Source organism: Acanthopagrus latus, chromosome 2 (assembly GCF_904848185.1).
Source record: "Acanthopagrus latus isolate v.2019 chromosome 2, fAcaLat1.1, whole genome shotgun sequence".
NCBI lineage: Eukaryota > Metazoa > Chordata > Actinopteri > Spariformes > Sparidae > Acanthopagrus > Acanthopagrus latus.
The window spans coordinates 6,495,183-6,520,228 of NC_051040.1; the positions used below are offsets into that span (position 1 = coordinate 6,495,183).

Here is a 25,046-nt window from a genome sequence, read left to right on the forward strand (position 1 = left end):
GGAGCACAAGGACAGACAGAAAGGTGGAATATGTTGCAGGAGAGAGAGATTTTAAGGGTGTTTATAACACTTCTGTGAACAATCTGAAAGAATCCATCATGACTAACATGAATTGAAACCGATGATCTGTGTGAGGAAACAAATGATAACCTTCCCACAGCCCCCTTTCAAGCCCACTGGGATATTATGCCTTGGAGTGTTGCAACAACTACAGTTTATAATGATTCACTGCTCTGTTACATGTCAGTGCAGGTGAAACGTTACTGTAATTTCTATCACTAAAAACTGCCAGGAGATATTAATCATCTATGCTGTCACAATCAGGATATTATCTTCACTCTGGTGTCCAAATCCCCTCCATCAATGATGCACTGATGGAGGGGATTACCTGACTTGTTTATGTACAAGTCGGGTAATATTGGACTGAGAGAAAATACACCTTGGTGAGATTTGTATCCTGGAAAACAACAGTTCCCTGACAGCAAACACATATACCAAAAAGGAACGATCTCAAACAGGCCTTAAGTCAGGCTTACACTTTAGAGAATGGATGAAGAGACAATAAATGACTAAATTCATCACAGTGTTAAGTTATACTAATACATTAATAAATAAAATAAGATGCAGCACTGCCTATTCCCATCAGTTTATAGTCACTGGTGCACCAAGCAGTGCAGGCTGATCATCACAGCCACAGTAACAGGACAGGAACACACCACTTTCTGCAACAGCCTATGGCAGTGACGCTGCAACAAAACTTGACACCATAAGGTCACCGGTGTGGCTGCACGAATGAGATATCGCCTTCCAGTCGAGTCACCTGCACATGATCTGCTTCCTAAAGCAAGGTGTAAATACAGCAACAACAGCGCTGTGCAACAGCCAGTGGCATCAGACGACTGCTTCATGCAACAATTTACCGCACTGAGGCCGTACGCAGCTTCGCCTTCCCCAACAGTATAAATGACCACAGAGATTCAAACAGCTCCGGGGTCTAACAGCGGACAGGTCACCGCACCTGTTCTCCTACGTGTCTTGTTAAACCAGCATCCTGATGGAAAGCGACATTTGCAGCGCTGCTGTGCAGGATGAGCGTTTGCATACCGGGATGGGAATTGAAATTTGAGCACATGCACACTAACCCCGCTGTATGCCCGCCGTCAGTCGCGCTACATGGGAGGTTTTACCACCAAATCACTGATGTCTGACTGACTGAATCACCACCAGACGCGCAGAGACAAACCCTGTCGGCCCTGTCCACTGGACCGCACCGACCGCCTCAGTGCGGCACCGTCCGTCATCTCTGATAAACTTGTATGATTGAGTGACGCGGTCATGCGTGCCGGCGGCGCTAGGACCAAGCGGAGGCATGATCGAACATCGACATCGAACATTCTCCTTATCGTGATCAGCACCGCGCGCCTCCCGGTCTCCTCACGTACCTGTCACCGCCACCGTCCGGATGTGGCTGCTCCCGTCCTGACACCGAAATCTTCATGTTTCACACGCCGGTGATGCCCATCCACGTCCCCGACTCCTGCCTCCTCTCCAAGGTCTGCCCGCCTGTCCACGGACCATGCGTGTTGTTTCCACACCGCTGAGAGGGGCGGAGCCCACCTTCCTTGGAGACGGCGTGCAAGTGGATCATGAGAATGCCACTTATTTACCGTCAGAGCCAATCAGCTGCGACTCACCTCGAATCGGCATTCAGTGACGGTGTGAAACTGAAACACACACTAGTGGCTGAAGTGTTTGGCTTTAAAATCATGTGAGCAAACAGGGAAATAACCTTTTTTTATATATACAAAGACAAACCTACTGATGCAGTATGACTGTGGATCTCATCTCACCTACACCTATTTATTGTGTTTCTATAATAGTATATATCATCATCATCATCTAGAACCCAAATAACTAAAATCAAGACCTTTAGATCATTAGCATCTTTAATATGAGACAGGTAGACAACCTGCACATTACTGTGTCTCTATAGCTGGATGTTCCAATGAAAGTGCATGGTGAGAGTTTGCTGAGTGAAACATTTCTGAGAGAGAAATTAAAAACATCAGTTTGATCAACATAAAAAAAAAAAAAAAAACACCTGATCAAATGGTAGTACCTCTTTTTAATATTCACTGCACATGATCCTACAAGGTATGACCTTAATGTACAACAGAGGTTGGCCATGGTAACAGAGACTACCCTCTACTGGCAGGACATGAAATCCACTTCTTCTTCAAATCAAATCCAACCTCACTGGTGAAGAATTAAACATCTGTGTGGTACAAAGGCATTATACTAAAAACAAGATGCCCAAAAGGTATGAATCGTACATTTTTACAGTCTTCTTCCATCCACAAAAAACTAAGCTCAAAAATACAGACTTTGCCTTTGTTTTTACCTTCAACTACTAGGATTACAGACATCAGCATAAACTACACAACTTCAAATATACAAAAAGATAGCCAACAGCTACAAGCATGTAAAGTATTTACAGCCAGGAGCTTCTTCCCTGGTGAACTTGAAGGAGCACTGATCACATTCTGAATAAAGTGTCCTGCTCATTTGTCACTAGGAAATAGTCCTGGTGGTATAAAATAAAGTCTTAGCACATGTTTCTGCATCCCGAATTATTCATAGAAGTCCTTCGTGAACCAGATGTCCTGATATTTATTAGTGTGTCACAGAGGTTCTGCTTCATCTCCCCTCAGGTTCCACAATCAGCCAACATCTACCACCTGCCTCTGGGGAAGGGTGGGCACACAAATCCTGGCCTCCCGTTTCGGAAATGCCTCCCATCTCTGTCATCCATGCCCTCTGGTCTCATAGGAGGTCGATGGAAAGGAGGGCCACGAGGAGGAAAAGGCAGTGGCATTCTGAACCTATCTGGTGGAAACATGGGTCCTCCAGGCATCATCTGTGGGGGCATGTGTGGCATGTTTGGAGGTGGGAGGAATGGAGGTAGATGAGGATTTGGCATACCAGGAGGATGCTGCAGAGGAGGCATGCCCGGTCTGGGGCCCTGCATGACTCCTGGGCCTGGCAGCATCCCTGGTGCTGTAGGAGACCCCAGCTGGTTGTCAGTACATGCATCAGAGGGTGTGCCATTGTCTGCTGCAGAATCTTTAGTGTCTTCTAGAGGTTGTAAGCTTCCTGCTGCAAAAGAGCATATGATAAGATTAGTGGGAAATGATATAATCAGAGGCAAAGTTCTGAGTAACATCCAGCCTAAAACAGTGAAAAAACTACAGCAGAGATCTGTTCATATCATCATGTCCAAAGTTACTCTTAACCAACATTTCTGCACGCTCATCGTCCTCCCACTATTTCACTCTGTATATATGTCTCACCTGGTGCCAGCTTTGTATGGTCAAACTCCGGGGGGATGAAAGGAGCTCCTCCTGGAGGCATGGATGTAGGGGACAGCATGATGGGGCCGGGAAAAGCAAGTGGACTTCCGATGGGTACTGCCTGTTCAACTGATGGCACCTGGAAGGCAAAGAAACACAATGGCATTACTATAAAGATTGCTGTAAAATGAGCACATAATCCTTCTCGAGGCGGTGATCTGAAAGAAGAAAGTGCGTCACCAGATTCGGATTAAAGGATGATATAAAGCATGACACCGTTGCTCAACTGCATCCCATTTGCATTGAAATGATCTCTGCTAAAAAAAAAAATATCCCTTGATGAGTATTTTATTTCTTTTCCATCCAGCACAATATCTTTATAATGTTATCATAACCCAAAGCCCTCACGTCAATTTCAACAAAACTGAAATAAGCAAAAAAGGCATACATCATGTCAAGCATTAAGCAATGTAAAAACGGACACAAGTGTGTGATAGAGGAAGTGCACGGTTAAAAAAAAGGAGGTAAACACACACTGAAGAGACTCTTAAGAAGAGTAACTGAAATATTTGTATTGTAAAACTGCCTTTATTCATTTGATATATAATCTGCAATAAGATGTCGTCCGTAACAGTAAAACATGACAATTACTTCTAACTGTATTACGGCTTTAAACACACAGGGGAAATGGAACATGGAGCCAATCTTCTGAAACTGCCTAGTCTGCCTAGTTTATGGAGCAATATACTATAATGAGGTGATGTATGTGTCGCTAAACTCATCAGTCCTCAATTAAAAATGAAAAACTGTCATCCAGTCAGAATAAGAAGCACGCAAATGCAAAGTACGTCTGCTTAGGACACAATAAATTGTATTAATACACTTTATGATGAAGAGGGTCCATTGTGAAATAAGGCTGTTAAATGAGGATTTTAGATGTAAGACATTTAGTATGTAGATAATTGCATAAAATTCAAGTCTTGGTACCGAAAATGGGTTATTAATTTGTTGCCTACCCCTTAAGATAAATTCTGAGCCAACATCAGTCTCATAATAGTGCTATACATACATAAAGTGATCAATAAATAAATTATATTGAGTTCACTGCTGTCCTCAATTCTGAAGAAAACAATACCCATAGGATCTGTTTCAAAGCATCAAATGCCACTGATCTGTATACACTACGTACTTGAGAACACAATACAGTGCATTACTGTCGATAAATGAATGTATGAAGTATAACAGACACCATAAAGCGTAGAATGTTTGTCATCAAGGAGGCTAAATGTAAGAGGACAGGTGGGAGGTTTTTTTTTTGGGACTGCCGAGGAAGTTCACATCTCAGGTAATTGTTTAACCAAAAAGGCATTCTGAGGGCGTAAACCACCACCCTAACAAGAGTAAACAAGTCATATATTTCCACAATGGCTTTGCTTGAGGTCCAAGTTAAAAGGTGGATGTGTTTTAGTGCCTGCGAGGATAGTGTTCAGATATTCTTTGACCAGGAGAGGAAAACAAACATCTGCTATCAAAAATACAGATAAGGATGGATCGATGTAGTCGTCATCTTGCCAGGCCTCATTGCTGAGCTACTAATTATTCTAAACCAGAGAACTCATGATTTCTGCGCATGTCTGACAATCACATAATGAAGGATATTCATGTGTAAGAACATGTTATGGGTATATGTAAGAGTATCAGACTTTTACACTGTATAATAAATTATATAATTTGTGAATGACCAGTTAACTGACAAATAAAGGTTATACTGTAGTTATAATATCAAAGTTAGTCAGCATGACATAAATTAGTGCTGAGTTTACAAAAATGACATCAAACATTTTTAAATGAACTAGATAAATTTTTAACAAGAAAAAAAAATCATCAAGTGCTCAACAGTTACTTTATGGCTGCACTCTCGGGTAATTCAATTCTATAAGATCAAACATTTATCTAAGACCTTTGCTGATTTAATTCAAACTGAATTTCTTTCCCCCGTTTTGAGGTCATGTGTCATGTATTCAGCATCCAACCCTTAATCTATCATTAGTGCAAATTACATTTCACCCTATGAATGCATGAATAACTGCTGGTCACAGAGTAACATCAAGTAAAAACTCATAGCCTACCACATGCTGCAAGGTGATTAACGATTCTCTCCTTGGTGCCAAAGCTGACTAAGGGCTCACATCCTACAGAGCAAGTCTACCTATAAATCTTGTTTCTGATACAGAAAGCAATATGCTGTCAACCCTCAAAATGTGACTGCCTGACCTCCCAGTGTAAAACACCAGGACAACAAATACAAAACCAAACTGCAACAACAGGTGTGTCTCATGTTTGCAGGTAAAACTAATCTTTGGATGGATAGTGTCAGTGTATTTCTGTTTCAACTACACTACATGACATATAGTGGGAGGAGATGATGAATGCCATCACTGCACATATCAATCATTAACCACATGTCAAATGCTTTTCACAAAGCTAAAGCTCTGGAGAAGTTTCCCTGTCAGACCATTCGGAAATAACTATGTACATTCAAAGTCACTGTACGCAACATTGTTTTTGCACTGTCTGGTGATCAATTTTATATAATAAGCTGTTCAAACTGTTCATAATAAGCAATTCTGAAATATCATCGCCCTTTTGCTGGTTTGCTTCAAGAGGTTCCAACTGCCTTTCATACAAGCATGTACACACATCTAATTTTCTAACGTGCAAAAATATATTTTTGAAGTCATTAACATCCAGACAGCATGGTTGGTATTGTTTTCAACTTCAGAGTATGTATGACTAAGAGCTGTAGACAACTATTTTAGCCGGAAATAACAGAAGCAGTTTTGAGTACATTTCCAGGTGTTTATGTCTGTGGACAGATTTTGTTGTGTGATTTTGTTGTGTGATTAGTGTCACAACCTTGCAAGATGCAGTCACTCAACTTAACAGGTGCGTAGTTCAGACCAAAAAGAAGGAGGTGTGTGGTCCGAGCAGGGGTGCCGGGAGTAGAGGGGCAGGAGGGAAGGAAGGGGCCATCGCACCCCCTGGACCGCGTTCATTTTAAATCACTGATCACTGTATTCCCAGGTTCAATCATTTCCTTCCACTTGAAGACTTTAGGTAAAACAAGAGACGATCTTGCAAAGGGATCACACCAGCCACGCAGCCAAATCAGTGTACATGGTGCAATGGAACACATAACACGAGAGAAGTGGGAATGCCAGCACAGGTGAACTTAACCATGTTAATGTTGTGCATTCCCTTGTATCAAACAAGGGAATATTTAAGTAAAAAGCATTGATGGACACAGTAAATCTGTTTTGTCAAATTCACTTCTCACATGTAATATGTTCTATTGCACGAGAAGTATATATTTAGCATCATGACTGGTGTGAAGACATTGCATAATGGTTTCTAGTTTAAATATAAACTCAAAATTAAGTGAAAAAAACAAAAAAAACAAAAAAAAAAACAAAGAAACAGACACATAGACAGATATAAGATAGAAACAACATTTAAAGGCATTATGCATAATGTTAGAAAATCCTTTCTTTGGCTGTATCCTCTGATGTTATGTATATAAAGAAAGATACATTTAAAAAAAACAAGATTTATGCTGTCAATCTTCCCCGAAGGAGGATGTTATAAATAACATTCTAAACAGTGTAAATTTGGTCTTTTTATCCCACATGACAAGATGTATGAAAGAGTAAAAACCGGGACAGAAACACTACACATCATTTTTATTTCGAGAGAATCTGGGAATCGCCCAGCTATTTACATTTATTTTTCTTGGCTCTCTTGGCCATTGCTAAAACAAGTGCACTTACATGAAAAACATGGAAAGTGCTGAATTCATAATTTGACTGAGGTGGCAACAGTTTGATACGCCAGGAACCAACTTAGGTCATTAAGTCAACTAGTTCTAATAGCTCTGTGACTGCAAAGACAAAAGGTAGTCTGAAAAAACATAGTTGTGCATTGCAGCTAAAGGTTAAAGTTTACTACTATGATATAGTGATGCTCCATCACCTTATTTTCATTTCAATAATTAGTCCAACTTTGCTGAAATGCTTAGTAGGTGATGGGGAGTGATGGATATTTATGCTTCTGAAATGTCAATATCAACACTGCCATCGGGGGGTGATCAAGTTGGACATTTTCAAACTTTCTGCATAATGGCAGAGGGTCAATTAACCCCCACAACAAAAATACATATTTTCCCTCTTACCTGGAGCGCTGTTTATCCATGTAGGTTGTTTTGGTGTGAGTTCTTCTCTCAGATTTAATGGAACTATATGGCACTTGGTTTGTGGTGCTCAAAGCCCCCCCAAAACATTAGAAAAACTCAACAAAGACCCAAATAATTAACTGGTTACTCAAGATAATCCACAGATCTTGTTATGCCAATTATTATTCACTTACTCATGGATGAGAGTATGGACATAACAGCACAGCTGAGGATGGCGTAATTAATGTTTCCATCCTGCACCGCTTTGAGCACAAGGCTCTCGTTCATGAGTAGATGTACTGTTACATTTGCTTGGTGATACTGTTGGCAGTTAGGTAGAAAGAAAAATAAATCACTTTTGAGAAGTATCTTGGGTTTAACAAAATGTGTTATTGTGTGAGTCCACCATGTTGTTACCCATTGGTTTGTGGACTACAATTTTGATGCCTTGAGTTTGGTATTACAGCTGTTGCTATCTTGTTTTTTTGGAGCAGGATGGACCACATTTGGACAAGAGGGTGGAGCTGTGGAGGATCTCCTGATTGGAACTAACAATGTGAGGAAACACTGCCATAATGATTATCACAAGGCTGCCACACTCTAAAGCATTAATTGCTTTTCATCTATGTTACTCTAATTGGGGATATCATTTAGAAAATGAGCATCATTAGGAAACTGTTCACTAAGGTAATAAATCAAGTGGGCAGTAGGGTGACTTTCTTATACGCTTACAAACCATTGGACTTATTTTTGAAACCAGTGGGGTCGCCCCCCCCCCGCGGTCATTAGAACAAAATGAAGGTTTAAGGCACTTCTGCATTGGCTTCACTTTTCAGACCCCAAAGCTCAGTCCAATGTTTTATAATGTCAATGTGAACACCACATGCCAGTGCCACTACTTCTATCATATTAAGAGCAGGCAGGAGATCTCTTTGGCCAATATCTCCAAAACATGGCAACTCACACTTAAAGAGTCTACATGGATAACTAGCACTGCAGGTAAGAGGAGGAAACTGTCTTTGAATTCTGGGCAAGCTGTCACTTGCATATGCCTGAACTTCATTTGAAGGGAGGAAGCACTGAGGGAAGGGGAGCATTACTGTTGAGGTTTTGTTTTCATTTTTCTGAAGTTGCATACTGCTGCTTTAAACTATTTTTTGCAATAGATTTTAGATCTTATGGCAAATAAAATGCACAAAGATATTCTAAATCATTACTTGGAAACATACATATAAGAGAGTGCATCTTTCCAATAGGAATGAAGTAAAACACAGACTACATAATGACAGATCACAAAAGAGCCTGTCATGTTTTATAAGGGCAATATCTTTCACGCTGTTTAACAATTACTCAAGTACTATCAAAGTAAAGAAAAGGCAGTTCACAAGTCCAACAGCCGTGATGCAGTCGGCACTATGGGTGTAGCAACAGAGGGGTCTGCTCTTACCCTGGTGTTTCACTCCATCGGAAGAAATAACAGGATCTCTGCTGCTCCATATTTCCTGCGGGTTTATTCCACTTAGGAAATCCCACCAGCTCGACAGCTGGGCACTGCATCTTTGATCAAGACTCATGCCCCTGACAGGTATTGTCCCAGTGCTTTCACACTTGTCAATACAGTTCCTTGGTTCTTTGTTCATTTTTCCTACTAATCAGACATTTGAAATGAAAATAATGAGGCAATAACTTGCCTCAATATCACATGGTATGAGTAAAAACATATAGAAAAATTCAAAAGTCCATTTTATTGTGAATGAACCTGTCATTTACCTTCCAACCAGTCCACAGGTTCATCCATGAGTGGAAATCCCAGTATCCAAAGATCATTTCTATAACACTCACCTTTGTGAGGCCTCATGTGAATCTGAAGTTCTCCACACATGGATCTAGACCCATTGTAATATTTGATGTAACTGAAGAATTCCCCTCCTTCTTTGAAATGTCACTTCACTTGAAAATGACTGAAAGGAGAAGATTGCTCAGATTTTACTTTATGATCATTTTTAATGACTGAGCTAGCTGAATGTTTTTAGACATGAGAATGATGCAGACCTGTCAAACCTGTGATGTCAAAACTTAAAAAAAGAAAATGAAGGATAGAGACCAGCATGAGGTTTTTCCACATGACATTTTCTGAATCTCACACTCTTGTGTCTCTCACTCAGTCACAAAATAAAATTCTATCACAAGTGGAGGCTAGAGGATGTTAAATATGAAACACATTTGTGATAACATCCAAATGTGCAATTAGGAATATTTTTAGTTTATGCTGCAATAGCCAGGCTGCTATTGTTTTCACCATGTGAGTCCGTGTGTGTATGTCAAAACAATATGTGGTACTCCAAACACCTATTGTGGCCGGTACTACAACAGAATGAGAGTTTGCCAGGTGTTTACATTTTAGTCCATCTATGGCAAATTTTGTTAACACTATAGCATCACAATTGTGCAAGACGCAGTCACAGGACTTTTCAAGCGAGCAGTTGGGCAGTGGAGGGGGTGCTGCCATAGAACTGGTTCGAGTACTCATGATAATGATTACTAGTAATGACTACTGAGTGCTCATGGGTTGGAACATCAACATATTGACGGGTGTCACGGCTGGCGTAACCCCATTTAAAATGGTCTTCAGTTCAGTGCTTGAAGTGGGTCATACTAGGTTCTCTGTGCAAATCATAATGGTCCTAAACAAACGGTTTTACAGGGGGGCACTTTGATGCTTACCTTTCAATTCTTGCCTGCCTGCTCTTCTGCCAGTGCTGGAAGTGCTTCGTTTGTGTGGCACACTAAGAGAAGAGTATTTGAAAGATCGCACACATGCCTACAGTCAGACAGGCCATTGGGAGCCAACATGTGACTGAGGGAAAAACTGGCACTTATTTACCCCCCACTTCAAGCACTGCTCTAGTTGGAATGAAGCATTGCTCCCAGTGTACATTTAGAGAACCTTACATTTATTTTAACAAAATGTCATAAAAGCCCTAACTCTCATCCATCTAACTTGACAGGGACCGCAATTTGTCATTTCAATTCCACAGCTGTTGCGCGGAAAGATGATATTTTTTATAAAAACGAATTGTAAAAAAAAAAAAAAATTGTATGAACATTGATGTGGACAGTTTATCCCTTAAATACTGAAAAGTGGATCCTGATAAATAGCATTACATTCTTCAAGATTTTATATTTGTTGTCATAAATCAAGTGTGAAACAGCTAGATTGATGCTGACTTCTGCCCGTTTTGTTTGCAGACCACTTCTGCTTCATGTATACTTAGTTTGTTAACTATAAAAACACTGTAGAAAAGAAGCTCTCAGAGGCCTAAAATGTTTCTAAAGAGGGGATAAAACTTTGAGGTTGACATATTAAAATTAGTTGCCTGTGTAAACTGAACACAGCTCATTGTAATTAAATTGCTATGATATTTTCTGTTGTACCCATTTTAGGCCAACATGCCTGCTCAGTCTTACAAACTGAGGGGGGATAAAGGTGACAATTCTGAAACTTAATCACTGTAGGGATAGACGGAAATAATTATGAGACTTTTTTTTTATAATTTAAACATGTAAATCGAGCATCCTGACAAGGCCTGAACAATTCAACAAATGCAACAGTTTAACAACATCCTCAATAATTGCAATAATTTCTACCTGTTTCTGCTTATTCATGCCTCATTTCTGCCACTTATTCTTCCTCAGTCACTTCTCTCGTCCTCTCTGGTGCGCTTTCAGATGGTGAAAATCCATCTTTTGAGGGCAACATACCACCCACATCACATGTGTTGAAATGCTTCATTTGACCCCTGTATCACAAACCAAACATGCCGCAAAGACAGAAGAGCCAGTCAAGGTACAGTGGCTGGGATCCAGAGAGCAAAGGTGGTGAAACTGCACCATTTGCCGTGCACTGATGTTGGAAAAAGGAAAGCGGCCTGTCATCATGCAATTTCCTAAATGAATACATCAAATCTTACAGTAAAGACAGATCAAACGTTTCCATCACTGAACCACACAAAGCTACAGTTCAAAGGACAATGTTGAAGGTAGTAATATTAGAGAAAACAAAAGGGTACACCTTAGTTTGCATCACTATCAATCGAGTATCAGTGTGTGGCCAAGTAATTGGCAGATGGCCAAACAATGATAATGCAGAGGTAATTCCTAAAGTAAAATGAATCGTTAGATCTACAAGACTCGTATCGATGCCAAAGCCAAAAAGATGAATAACCAAAGTCGAAGACTTTGTAGGTAGTGAAAGTGGTCAGCTTGATTAGTGCATCCTTTCAAAAAGCAAACAGGAGCATTTTTTAAACAAAAAAATAAAATTGGTAAGATGCCTACCACAGAGCTTGTTGTACTGATTGGCAGAGATGATAAAAAAAAATTGGTACAGCTAAAATTACACAGTATAAGGCTGATAGATGCAGATATGATAGATTTGGAGGCAATTAAGAAAAACAGCTAAGCTTAAGATGTCAAGACTTAAGTACCAATCTTCAATTCAATTTTCTATGATCTCCTCCATCATAACGAAGAGAGAAAACTCCTTATCCTCCTGAAGCGACATTCCTTGAATGTGCCCTGATGAACTTCACATACATGTGACGACAGCCACATGTGGCCTTCACACACAGTAGCCAACTCAAAGTTCAGTTGCCATCTTCAAAATAGCAATTTGCAGGTGCTTCATTGAGACAAATCTTAAATCATTATTTCTGTACTTAATGCAGATTTAATAGACTGAAGTATAAAGTGGCCATAAAGTGACTGTATGTAAGGTCAAAGTGTGCAGTCTATTGACGTCATGATGCATGTTATTTTTTGCAGACATTTAAAGCGAAAAACACACAACATGCAAACATGTCTTACATCATGTGATATGACTGATGACATAGATAATAATATTTACATTTGGACGCATATCCCTTTGTGGCCAAGTAAGTTTATTTTATTATCACAAAAATCTTATGTAATTTCAAGCTAAGCTGACTTGAAACTTCCAGTATAGCTTAAATTTGGAGGCTCCTTTCCACAAATGTCACAAAAGATAATAAATGTGATTTTAACTGTACTATTTTTTGCTGAGAACCGCAGTGTGACAAATCTATAAAAACACCATGAGAGGTGCTGCTCAACCAGGCTACGTGCCTGCTCTTACCTGTTAATAAGGGTGCCAAAACGAAAACCAGGAGGTTCTGAGAAGCGCATGTGCTGCTCAAGTACAGTGTGTTCCAGGTGTTTGGTGTTTGAGTAGTTTTGTTGTAAGGATTGTGGAGCTTTTCTGTAATAACTCCATCAATGGCACGCGCTCAAGTTCCAGTTCCAGTACAAAGAAAAAACGATAACTTAAACCTGCTATATGTACTGAAGTATATGGACAGTGAGTGTAACAGATTTATATCCCGATCTACCTCGTACAGAAAATGTTAAGGGTTGACAGTATGACTTGATTCAAAATGACTAAATTTAAAAATGTGTCTGTGCAGTTTTCATCACCACTTGGCAGTTTTAGTGCAATATTTAGATTAAGTTTCAATTGGTTGAATGCAGCAAAGTACAAGTTTGACGTACCTGTACCTTACTTGAGTATTTCCATTTATGCAACTTTATACCAATACTGCACTGATGAAATTATTTAACTTTTGACCCCACTTCATTTGTCTGACCACTTTAATTCCTTTTTAGATTATAATACTTCATATTGTTCCTGTGCCCTGAAAACCAAGTTTGGTGAATTTGATAAACTGGGGGATCAAGTGTTCCTTTAGGGGCTGAGAAAATAATCTCTTATGCTTAATAAACGATTTAAAAATTTGCTTGTAACAAAGCCAACAACGGGGCTGTTGTTCTGACACCACGAAAAGTAGATTGTTTAGTAGATCCGTGGTTCTCACAGGACAGCCATGCTGCAGAAATATAATCTTATAGAATATAGTGCATTGCTGTAGATTTTTCTACCCAGGAGTATATATAGGAGTTGAAATTAGCCCAGTCTTAAACATCTACAGTGGTAACACTGCATACACAATAAAGCAGCAGTAATATTAATCAAAAGAACACATTTAGGCCTAATGTATAATAGCAAGCACTGACAGGGTATATGCACTTTTTACTTTTGACACGAGTATATTTTGCTGATAATACTTCAATGCCTTTCCTTAAGTAAGGTTTGGATATTATATACTTTTACTCAAGGAGCCGAATATCTCTTCCATCACTGTACATTGCTAACGATGTTGTCAGCTTACCTTAACTCCCACTTGGACACTCTTCCGCTCAATCGGGCCTTTATTTCCCACCAGCAGCCGACAGTCAGATATTCTTGACCTCAAAACTTGTAAGCAACTGTTCTTCACTTTGAGGTGGCGCATTTTATCAGGTATACTAAGTACTAAGTACAGTGCTGTTGACTGTCAAAAAGCTAAGTTTCCCATGTACTGTTCGACTGAGTCACTGTTAGCTGAAAATTATTGTGGATATTCATTTGTTCCGTGGTCACACCGATTGCAACCAAAACACATACAATTTTCTCACCAAGAAGCTGGTTTATGTGTTCTCAGATTTAAACATTTGTGTTGTCAGTCGACCACAGTTTGACAGTTAGGATATCTCTGCCAAATCCAACCGTTCTTGATAATAAGCTTAGTTACTGAAAACAGAGAAAGGATAACAGAAATTCTTCCCTCTACACATACCACAGTAGTTTTTGGAAATCCCACACTTTATTTGAATAACTTGGACTGCACAGTACAAGGTTACTGAGTGAAGATGCAAATATATTTCGCAAAGAAAAAAGAGAGACTGATGAATAAGCATTGCTGAATTGTATAACTATCAGCAGAGGAGCTTATCTGAATTGTAGTAATTGGAGAAAATCACCATATTAGATTTGTCTGCTTATTTGGTGAAAAAAAAAAATTATGATTCAAAGAAAGTTGAGTTACATGTTGACAACCCTTCTTAGAAGATAAATAAATCATCTATATGTACGACAGAATCAAGAACTCCTTTTTTAATTTAACAGTTTAAATTCCGCTCATAAATGTTTCTAAATGCACAAGTCTTGGGCAGAAAGCTGTGAAATACAACCACTACAGTCTATCGGAACTCTTCTGCAAACTTTCACGGACATCAGTGTTCAATGTGAGGTCAAGACTACTGAGTAAGAATTAAGTGAATTAAATTGAGATGCTCAAAACACCAACATGTTTTAAGGTTGCATTTAAGTGTGACAATTCTAAGTATTTTTCTATTTTTTTCCTGCAGGATTGAGGGAAAGTATTAAGACATCGGTAACTGGATGAAACTATCCAGTGACCGTTCGGCCTGAACAGCATCAGAGGTACTGAAAGTGACACAAAGAATGAACCTCCATAATAAATGTTCCATTTCAACCACTTGTCATCCACAGGTATATTCAGTTGTGTAGTGGTGACACATGGAGCTCACAAGTCCGCAAACATTCACATGCACATCAACCCAAATACTCGCCAAGACAGTCAAAAAGCTACCGCTGCTGGACTTAAGATCAGCAGCCAATTTCATGATTGCCTTCGTGTCAACCAGACCAGAAAGTGTAAATCCCTTATGGTGAAAAAATTCAGATCCAATCAGTACTGACCAAGTACGAGGGTGACAGCATAACTACTGGCCTTGAACCTTTGCCTCAGCCTATGATAAATACAGTCTTGATATGGAGCGTGGTAAGTAGTAAAGGTTAATTGAGTTCTTTGACTGGACTTGCCAAACCTCAAAACTACTTCTATACCAGTGCTGACACTGAAAAGCATCCAACCCCTTTTCTGATCTCTAGTTTGGCTGACATGGTGAGTATTTTTGTCAGTTGTATGTTACTCCTTAAACTGTCCTATGGTTTAACAAACTAAGCAAGCCTTTGTGGTGTCAGATTTGTGTTTGATGTTTTTAGGCATGTTCACAGGGTTATCTACAGATGACATTCATTTGGATATATAATACAGACATTAAAAGACAGAAGCATAAAGTAAACAATCTGAGTTAGATTTTAATTGCAAGTGCTTATGGAAAACAACTTCTCTTGAGTGGTAATGCTGATACAGATGACGCTAAGTTTAGTCAGCTGACACTGCTCAATTCATGTCCAATCTTTATTATCTTAACCAAGCGCCCACAGTAGCTCCGCTTCTGACACCATGTCAGGTTTGGTTCTTTCAAAAACTCAGACAACTACTGTGAGTGCATTTTATGACTTTATTAAAAAAGGCACTTGAAAGCATTTAGCAGTAGGCGACTGCACAAAACTCTCTGGGGCTTTGATGCTGCATAGGTAGCATGCTGTGATGACTGAGGCTATGAACACGGCATCTCGTCTACACAAGATAGATGTGCAGACAGTAGTAAATGGTGACCGGTGAAATTTTTTGGACAGCTAAGGCTTTTTTTTGTTAATTTTCTTGATTACAAGATTTACAGATTTGTTGTCCACAATCTATCAGTAGCAGGGGATAAAAAAAGACACATTGACAGTGCCATTACAGCATCCTTTCAGATTTTTGTACATAGCGCCTTACTTGTACTTCTTGACTTGAAGAGTATTTCTAACGGAATGGGATTGTCTTAAGACACAATATTTTTAACAATGTGCTGCACAATATTTCTGATTTTAGAAATTTAAGTCATTCACCTGAGTAATATCTTTAAATACAATTGCAGTGACTTGAGCTTTATAAAGATGAGATGAAAGGGTGGTTCAGATAAGCTCCACTACTAATATGCAACAAAGAAAGATTATGAAGCAAGCCTTTAACACCAAGGCCATTAAACCAATACAATGGAATAACTTTTAATATGAAAAAGAAGGTGTCTATAGACTGTATTATCATTACCTGAATGTGAGCAGCGATGGCTCCATCTGCTGGTACATTTTCATGAGCTCCATTTACAGCTGGCAGCTTATTGAGGTCCATGGCATGATTCCACTCTGTGCACAATGTAAAATAAAATGACAACATAAGGGAAACAGTCATGCAATAGACTGCAGCGGGTGAATCTTAGACAAGGAATAGTTTAGTCTTTACCTGGATTTAGTGTCTCTGCATCCAGCATACCACCTTCCCGATAACCCTCCAACTCCTCAACTTTGACTTTGCTCCATGGAATGTAGGTAACTCCCCGCTCCACATCCCAGAACTTTTTGTGCGTGGACTTTATGCCCTTGTTCAAAGCCCAAGCAATCTAGGCAAGAATGACATTAGCTTTTATGATTTAGTTCACAGTCATCACTAAAAGAGGTTATACAAAAGAAGAATAAAATTGGAAATTAGAGCTATGTCAGTAAGAGTTTATGTACCTTAACAGGTTTCTGATTGACTTTGTATGACCCCCTACTAAGTTTGTTCAAGGCTGTATTGGCATCTTGTCGGTGAACCATAACAATATATGCACAACCCCTTGGAGGAATCATCTGGACAGAGAGAAAGCAGAAGGTAATACCGAAAATACTTCATAGCATTATCTTGTGATCAGAAGGGTTGACGGCAATCGTTCAAACTTACATTAATAGAATCTATTTGGCCGAACTCTTCCAAAAGGGACATCACGTCAGATTGCTGAGTTTTCTTGTCTAGTTGTCCAACCCAAAGTGTCGTACTGCAAACTAAAAGAAAAATGACATTAGCAACATTTGGGAGGGTGTACAAAATGTAGGTTGTCTAACTTTACTGTCTGTTTAAACGTTTATGCTATTTAGTTTTTAATTACTGCTTTATGCAGTCATGGATAGAGCTGACCTTAAATTTACAGCGTAACCGTAATGGTTACTCAGATTTCCTGGGCAAACAGAAAACATAAAATGATTAAAATAATCTTTACTAGTAAATCTAGGTAATCGTGATGCTCCTGTTGGCAACCATCTGCCCTGTATTAAAAATTAACTAATTTAGAGAATAATCCATGCCTTCAGTGTACAACCTTCTGCCTACATGAATGAGAATTACCATATCAACACCAATTTACTCTGCTAAATACTGTATATTTTGATTGCACTTACATCTGACTGAGATTATGTGCTAGTGCCATTAATTACACTGAATTGTTCAATTGGCTGGAATAAATTTCTAAAGTTTGCTGAGGAACCTTGAACATTGCCTTGTCTGTCCTTTGTCCAATGTATCTCCACGTTTAGCATGAACAGGTTATAAGCAGAAGAAACACTGGTAAATCTGACACTAAAGAACACATCAAAGGGGCTCGAGTCAACAGGGTCACACAAGGTAGATATGACGTTGTGACTTGCATGTAGTAGTGGTTCCAGCATCTGTATGTGTACAATAAGTATCATAATCCACATATTCACAGGTTTGTTTCTGTTGTAGCACATACCACTGAGAGTCTGGCTCTTTAAACTGGGAAGACCTTTCTGTCTGCGTTCTCTGTCCTTTTCCCTTTCACTCCTGTCCTGTGAATGTGAGCGCGATCTCCACCGCCATTCTCTGGACCGAGATCGCCGATGCCTAGACCTTTTTGAGCGGGATGAAGATCTTGATCTTCTTCTCCTGGGAGATCTGAAACACAAAAGATTAAATGAGCGTAACATGATGTCACTCAAAAATACATTTCCTGAGCAACAATCTTTTTCACCATTAGCTGAGCCAAAAATGGCAAAATGAACAGAGTTCTTAGAGTCAGCAGCAGCAGCTTAGAGTGTAAGTGCCTGCAATGCACTAATTGCTACACACTTTCTAACATGTAAATTACCCTTCAAGATGCATTGACTATTGCACCAGATAAAAACTTTGAAAAACAGAGTAATGATTATAATCCACAGCACTACAGTTGTCTGTGATAAACACAGCCATGTACCTTGAACCAGATCTGGATCTTGACCTCCTGCCATATCCTCTGTGTCTGCCCTCTCGCCTCATAGTTGAGTCTTCTCTCGAGTCTCCCTGTCAGACAATAATGACAAGGCAATGTTAGTTCTTCAAAGTTAATGGGCAGACAGTGAGGACAATGTGAATAGTTCACATTTTTATTCAGTCATTTGAGGGGCGATATCACCAGCTTGCTACAACTGCTTTCATAAAGAAAGAAGAAGTACTGAAGATTTACCCGTGATTGTGAATAAGCCTCATTTATGGAAGGGTATCCATCTGGCAACCTATGATGTTCAATGTGACTCATTCCTCCACCATGCTGAAGAATGTCAAAAAGACAGGTAATAGTTATAAAACAGACACCATAGTACATTTCAACTAAAGCTTGCAACTCCACACAATTCATCTTCTACATAACCTAAACACAAACATTTGAAGCATCATTTTTATATTTTCTGCTTGACGTCTCTGAGAATAAAGACTAAAAAGAGAAACTCAATTTGCTTCAAACAACTTGTGGAAATCATTTTACTATTGTACTAGAATTAATTTATTTGAGAATAAATTGCACCATTACATAATTCAGGAATCATCTGATACCTCTACACCACCGGTCTGTCCCATCATATGTGTATGAACATTCTCCGCATTGGGCATCTGACCAGGAAACGGGTTAAACACATTTTCAGGAATGCCCCTGTCATGAGAAAATATACAGATAGTGAGTCTGGGTTTTACAAACCCACAAATATAAAAACACATAAAAAAAAAAATGACAACAAAACCTAATATATGATTGTGGTCACAGCAGTTATTTTGACATTTCATAGCAAGAAAAGGTAATTTGGGATTTCAGCCCCACAATTATTACATTTGTGCTCACAAACTTAGTGGTATAGCTTACTAGGACATGTTAATATAACATATGATAATATGTTATATAAAAGTAATTAATGAGGTTCTTAATTGCAAATGTGCTTTAAATGCTCTGACAAATCAATAGCTGCAGTGAAATGGGCCCATTTTGCATTTTCATCCAATCCAGGCAACTAGAATGAAGAGGGGTTCCGTGCGATATAAAACCAGGCATAAAATATGCAAGTTATGACACTGTGGGTGGCATTTTGCTTATTCGTCCCCCTTTTATAAAAAGGTCCCCTTCAGAAATGTTTAAAGGACATAAGATATTGGAAAAGCAATTGTTGCCGATATGGTCTTTCCACAAAACATTTCATTACCTAGTAAAAAGTACTTAAAATTACACCAGTCCTTCTCTCCCTTACTGAAGATTCCACAATCTGTGTTTATGCAAATATTTTTCATTCAAATAATTCAAAGCAAAGAGAAACCTTCCCATTCGGCAGATGAATGGGAAAACAGCCTTATAATGAGACATAAATCATTCTGCGCGGGATGGTTAAACACAAAACTGTAGTAACAATAAGCAAAACACATTTTTGACTGGAGGGGGACTTAAACCCTCAGTAAGCCATAAAAAACAAAACAGCAAACAAAAAATATATACCTCTTCAATAGCAAACACGGACTGATCTCATTTCCTTTTTGTAAATTAATCTCGGTCTATACATGAGTCAAAACATCAACAGCAGACTTACTGCCCTCTAATGGCAGATTGAAAACATCAGTTCATGTATAACTACATTTTAGCTGCACATCACATTTCTTTTCAGTAATCAGTGGTGAAATAAAATGGTGTGATGTATGCAACACACTTTCAAGTCTCTAACTAAAAAGATTATGCTGTGCTGTTGTCTCTGCATTTCCATACAGAACCAATACAAATGTATCAATACATATTTCATAGAACTCACTGTGACTGGGCACTGCCTTCTTTAGCCATTATATCATCAGGTTCATCATCATAATCGAATCTGTCAAGGAGTTTCTGAGGAAATATACAATACACAATAAATTAAGTTAGAAAAGTAATTTGCATATGTTCAAAGCAGGTAATGTTATCAGACTTAGTTATGCAATTACCTCAGCTAAGGAGCTTTTCTTTTCTGTGTGTGCACTGTATGGGTTGGGCTGTGCCACAGGCATCTCAGGTGGGTTTGGTACATTGTTTGTGATGGTGGCTGTCAGAGTCTTATCTGCCTGCTGGAAGTTCTGGAGCATCCTCTGCAGCTAGAGGGTTGGGAGAGAGGAGTCATTCAGAATTTGAACAGTTCTTAACCTGACATGATACAGAGCTGCTGGAGCACAAAATTATTGCTTACCTCCTGACCATGTGGGGACTGAAACAGCTGTGCCACAGCAGCTAAGGCATCAGGAGTGGGTAGCTGGGGCACAGAGGGCATTACTGGGGCACTACTGACAGGAGTCTGTGGCTCTGGTTGGGGGTCAGGGGGAACTGTTCAGAAACAAGAGAAAATTAACTTATTTTTATGTAAAAGCATTTAGTTTATCCAATAGTGGACAAATTACAACTGTCTTCTTTTACTCTCAGGTAGAATTCTGATACACCATTACAGACATGCAAACATAGAGGAGGTTATTAATTTCTCTACCTTCCAGTCCAAAGGCAGGAACAATGGCTCCATTTGCCATATCCATCAGAGGCTGAATGATGTCCATGTCAAACACACCATTCTTTTGCCACAGGTTCAACACCCGGATAATTTTGCTCTGAAAGACAAAAGCCAGTTGCAGCTTTGAATTATTTCTAAATTATAATTCATTGTAATAATAGTACCAAAAGCACAAACATGGAGTACCTTATCATCCTCTGGGCAACGGTAAAGGTTTTGAAAGGTATCTGTGAAGTTCTTCAAGAACCTGGGCCCAAATACATCCTTGTCAACACCAAACTGATGCCGTGACTGTCGAACAATCGAGTCAACCACATACAAACCGGGGACTTTTAATTCTGGCTTGCACTGAAATAAAAAAATTAATATATATTTAATCAGTACTGTGTCATGACAACTTGCACATGTAAAGTAGGCACTAGGACCTCAAATGTTTAATATAATGCATAGTAAGAGGCTCTATGGTTCATACCTTCTTGATGAACTTTTCAACAATCTGGACAACATGTTTGTAAAGCTATTATAAACACAAAGAAAGGTATCATCAGTCATCACATACTACATAATACTTTTAGGATGAATGACATAACCATACAAGTGGGGAACAACGATGAAAAAGTATCATGATAAAATATTACTTACTACATGACTCAGTTAATTACGGATAACATTGTCTGGCATCCAATGAAAATTGTTAGGTTTTTAATCTGACACCAATTTACCTAGTTCTGAGAAAACATTTCACCAGTCTGAGTTCAGGTTATTGAAGCCTCTGTTAGTATCGCACACCAAAATAAGGGCTGTGTTTGCAACATAGTAATAAAGGATATAGTACATCTTCAAGTACTGTTTACAAATTCACAGCAATAGAAATGGCACTATCAAAGACAAATAAGGATGAGCCATTATACCCAAATCTCTGTCTGCTTAATCACAGAGGTTCTTCCAAAATAATTTAAAACAACCAAGTCATGAAGTCATTACACCCCTTAATATCACAAAAACATTAATAACATGATGCAGTATTCACATTACCTTGATAGCTTTGATGGCTGATTTTGTAACAGACATCATCTTAGCACGGGATATTGGAGGCTTCATGTCAATCATGGAGAACAACTGAATGGTTTTCAAAAGAAATGTATGTCAGTTCATTTCAAAACGAAAAAAATGTAGTGTACAATTACATTAGCTAGTATGCAGATAAAAGATAAAACACAGAAACCGACATCACTTTACTACATCAACATACAGCCATCACCTTATGGTTTCTAATGGGAAATGTACAATATTTGGAATATAATTAAGGAAACAGATGGTTTAAATAAAGTGTTTTCCACCTTAAGCCTTGCATGGTTAATGTTCTTCTTCATAAACACATAAACACAGCCTACTTGACATGGGTAAACAGAGATTCCCATTCTCACAAGGAGACAGGATTTGTCATCGATGTAGCTTGTTTTAAGTTAACAACTTACTCTTCAACCATAATCAGGCAATTGCAATTGAGGAGTGGATCTATGCATTAGAGAGTGATCCATAAACGATGTTTGCTGATAAGCTCAGGCTCACATCACACATGTATGTATGCAAGCCAATTTCGACCGCTGCTGTAGCCTTGATTTAAAATATAGCCTATCAATCAACTTCTACAAGAAAGAAATATAAATCAGGCGAGTTCACTCGTTCATTCATACATGGGGTTTATCATTGAAAGAATCATGTTAACTATGAGAATAGCATTCAGGTCATTACAGCACCTGATTAGAATCTGACACTTGAAATACACCCCTCAAATTTTTACCACCCACCATCACAGACTCACATTCAAAACATACGACAAGGCTCGAATGACCGTCTGTGGTCCTACGGTGGCAACAACAACACAACACGCACTTTGTTGTGTTATGTTTAACGACGCAAGGTGTGTGAAGGATTTAGAGAGATCGACATTTTAAGTTATATAAAAATGATCCTCGTAACAATGGTGGTGGGTGGCAGCGGTGACGTTAACTCGTGACCCAAAGCGACGGTTTAACGTTAGCTTTATTTGTAATAATTGGACACACAACATGAAGTGGGCATGAAGTTACACAGATTATCAGTGTTAGTATATGCACATTTTCAACTGGTAGCACATCGTGGTCTCGACGGTTTACGTCAACAATTTGCTCGACACTACAAACGCAGGCCTCGCAAGATTAACGGACAAGCTAGTGGCTAACACATCCAATCAAGCTAGGTTTACGATTAAAAAGACAACGATTACCGAACGAATGTTAACCCCTCAACCTGAACAAATTCACCATGTCGAAATCAAATATTATAACTTCGCTATTAGCTTAGCTATCTTACATGTCACCTGGCGTTTGATCAAACCAACTGCCATTAGTTAGCATTAGCCTTCGGACTTTGCTCTTTTGGACTGTAGTAAAACAGTAAACTTTACCTCCATGTTGAACGCGTTCACTGCATCCATGACGGTTCTTTGTACTGAAAACTGGTTGACGAACTTATCTCATCCACGGTATCATAACCATCTGTAGTTATGTAGCTAACAAAACAGATAACCAGCGAATCTATAAGGCTCAGTGTTATTCTGATGCGCTCACATAGCTAGCCAAAGCTCCGCTATGCTAGGAATTGCTGCCTGCTTCGCGGTTCCACCCCGTACGTGGTGCGCGTCCGTCAGCTTCTGACGCCCCCTTCTTCTTCGTTGGTTTTTGTAGGAGGATTTTTCTGTCCTTAATGCCTTTGCCTCCGCGCTTTGGTTGTCTGTAACTCTCTCGCTTTGTGCTCCGGTGATAACAGAGGTGAGTAAACCTGTACACATTTATTCTGCTTCCATAATGTTCTTCTATTTCTGTGACTTTTTAATGGCAGCTAAAGACCGAAGCCTTCAGATTCAACCCTCAACTTTGCGCTGGTCGCACGCTGACGCCCCCTAGCATGTAGTACCGCAACCATTGGCAGCTTCCACCACAGAATATCAGTGTTTCTTTGCCAAGGATCCATCATATCGCATAAAGCAGAAAAATCTCACAATGGTGCATTGGTGTAAACAGGTTCAACAGACCCACTCATCCGCAAACTACGACAGAACAGGTATTTTCTTTGCACTCTGTTGAATGGCTCTGTCATGCACTCTTGTGGCCAAACCTGCACATTGCATGCATCTCCTGAACTCTTCAATCAGAGCAGGCAAGAGAAAGAAACACGTGTGGGTGAGGATTTGAAGGATTTCTCTCACAGGAACAACTTTCTACATGGCTTAGAAACAACTGTTTTGTTTTGTTTTTTATTCATGGCTTTTGTTCTTCTATACCAACTTCTGGGAAACGAGATCATGGCTGTCATTGAAAACTCTACCACTGCTGTGAACGATGAATGGGAATATTATTATGATTATCTTGATCCAGTGATTGTTGACGAGAGCAAGCTGAAATACAATAAATGTAAGTCTGCTTTATAGAGTTTTTGTGTTTTCGTGTTACAAGAAAATAACACCGATTGTCCTCTTCCCTTCCAGACTTAATTGTTATAATATTTTGGATCATTCTGGCCGCTTTTGTGGGATTCCTCTTTCTCAGTTTGACCCTTATGTGTCGCAGTGGAAACTTACCAAGGTAAGAGTTATGTATGATCTAACGAAAAATAATAAATTAATACAATAATCTTACTACCACAGATGGAGGTAAAGCTAACTGGTACTGGTACTAACACTGATTTATACATACACATTTGTGTCTGTAGCCTGATTTATCATGTGTCTGTGTGTGTACTCTACACGCACACACACGTATATTCACATATACTTATGTTAAATTAAACTAAAGCCACAAACTCGAAACGCTTTCTTCTTTTTATTGCAGGAGTCACAGATCCTAAATCAAAGGAAATCAGAGACATCAACTACGTGACCTGAGGCTGAATCAATTTTATGGAGTTTATATGAGTACAGACACAAATTCAAAATCAGGATGTTGAAAACACAACTGTGGAAAATATGCTGGGGGAACATAGATTTGAGGTTTTAAGGCAATCTGTAAAAAGTAAGAACAATTTA

The 25,046-nt window shown here is 39.2% G+C and overlaps 2 protein-coding genes across 3 annotated transcripts in view; both read right to left on the reverse strand.

Moving 5' to 3' along the window:
- LOC119033217 (T-lymphoma invasion and metastasis-inducing protein 1-like) overlaps window positions 1–1,671 on the reverse strand; it is a 45,328-nt gene extending 43,657 nt beyond the window's left edge. The window contains exon 1 of the mRNA XM_037123036.1: window positions 1,443–1,671. The gene's annotated coding sequence lies outside the window, so the exon portion shown is untranslated. The remainder of the gene's footprint in view (window positions 1–1,442) is intronic.
- A 434-nt stretch (window positions 1,672–2,105) lies between these two features.
- On the reverse strand, window positions 2,106–23,699 carry LOC119032656 (SR-related and CTD-associated factor 4-like). Of its 2 annotated transcripts, none has more exons than XM_037122095.1 (18): window positions 23,430–23,699; window positions 22,016–22,099; window positions 21,453–21,497; window positions 21,167–21,328; window positions 20,960–21,077; window positions 20,669–20,802; window positions 20,430–20,576; window positions 20,261–20,334; window positions 19,029–19,125; window positions 18,664–18,747; window positions 18,415–18,500; window positions 17,935–18,116; window positions 17,109–17,209; window positions 16,904–17,017; window positions 16,632–16,788; window positions 16,440–16,534; window positions 3,351–3,489; window positions 2,106–3,153 (listed from the first exon to the last, which is right to left on the reverse strand). In XM_037122095.1, exons 1-18 carry the CDS (start codon window positions 23,457–23,459, stop codon window positions 2,732–2,734), a joined length of 2,271 nt encoding a protein of 756 aa, XP_036977990.1. In that variant the 5' UTR covers window positions 23,460–23,699; the 3' UTR covers window positions 2,106–2,731. The 2 variants fall into 2 exon arrangements, with proteins under 2 accessions (XP_036977990.1, XP_036977980.1); XM_037122085.1 differs by having other exon boundaries at window positions 2,106–3,156; window positions 23,430–23,696.
- Between the last annotated feature and the right edge of the window lie 1,347 nt (window positions 23,700–25,046).

Coding starts and splice junctions, on each gene's coding strand:
- LOC119032656 (XM_037122085.1), bottom strand. CDS start 23,459: ATGGATGCAGTGAACGCGTTCAACATGGAG. Junction 22,100..23,429: donor TGAACGCGTTCAACATGGAG/GTAAAGTTTACT, acceptor AAAACCATTCAG/TTGTTCTCCATGATTGACAT. Junction 20,577..20,668: donor AGTCCCCACATGGTCAGGAG/GTAAGCAATAAT, acceptor CCAACCCTCTAG/CTGCAGAGGATGCTCCAGAA.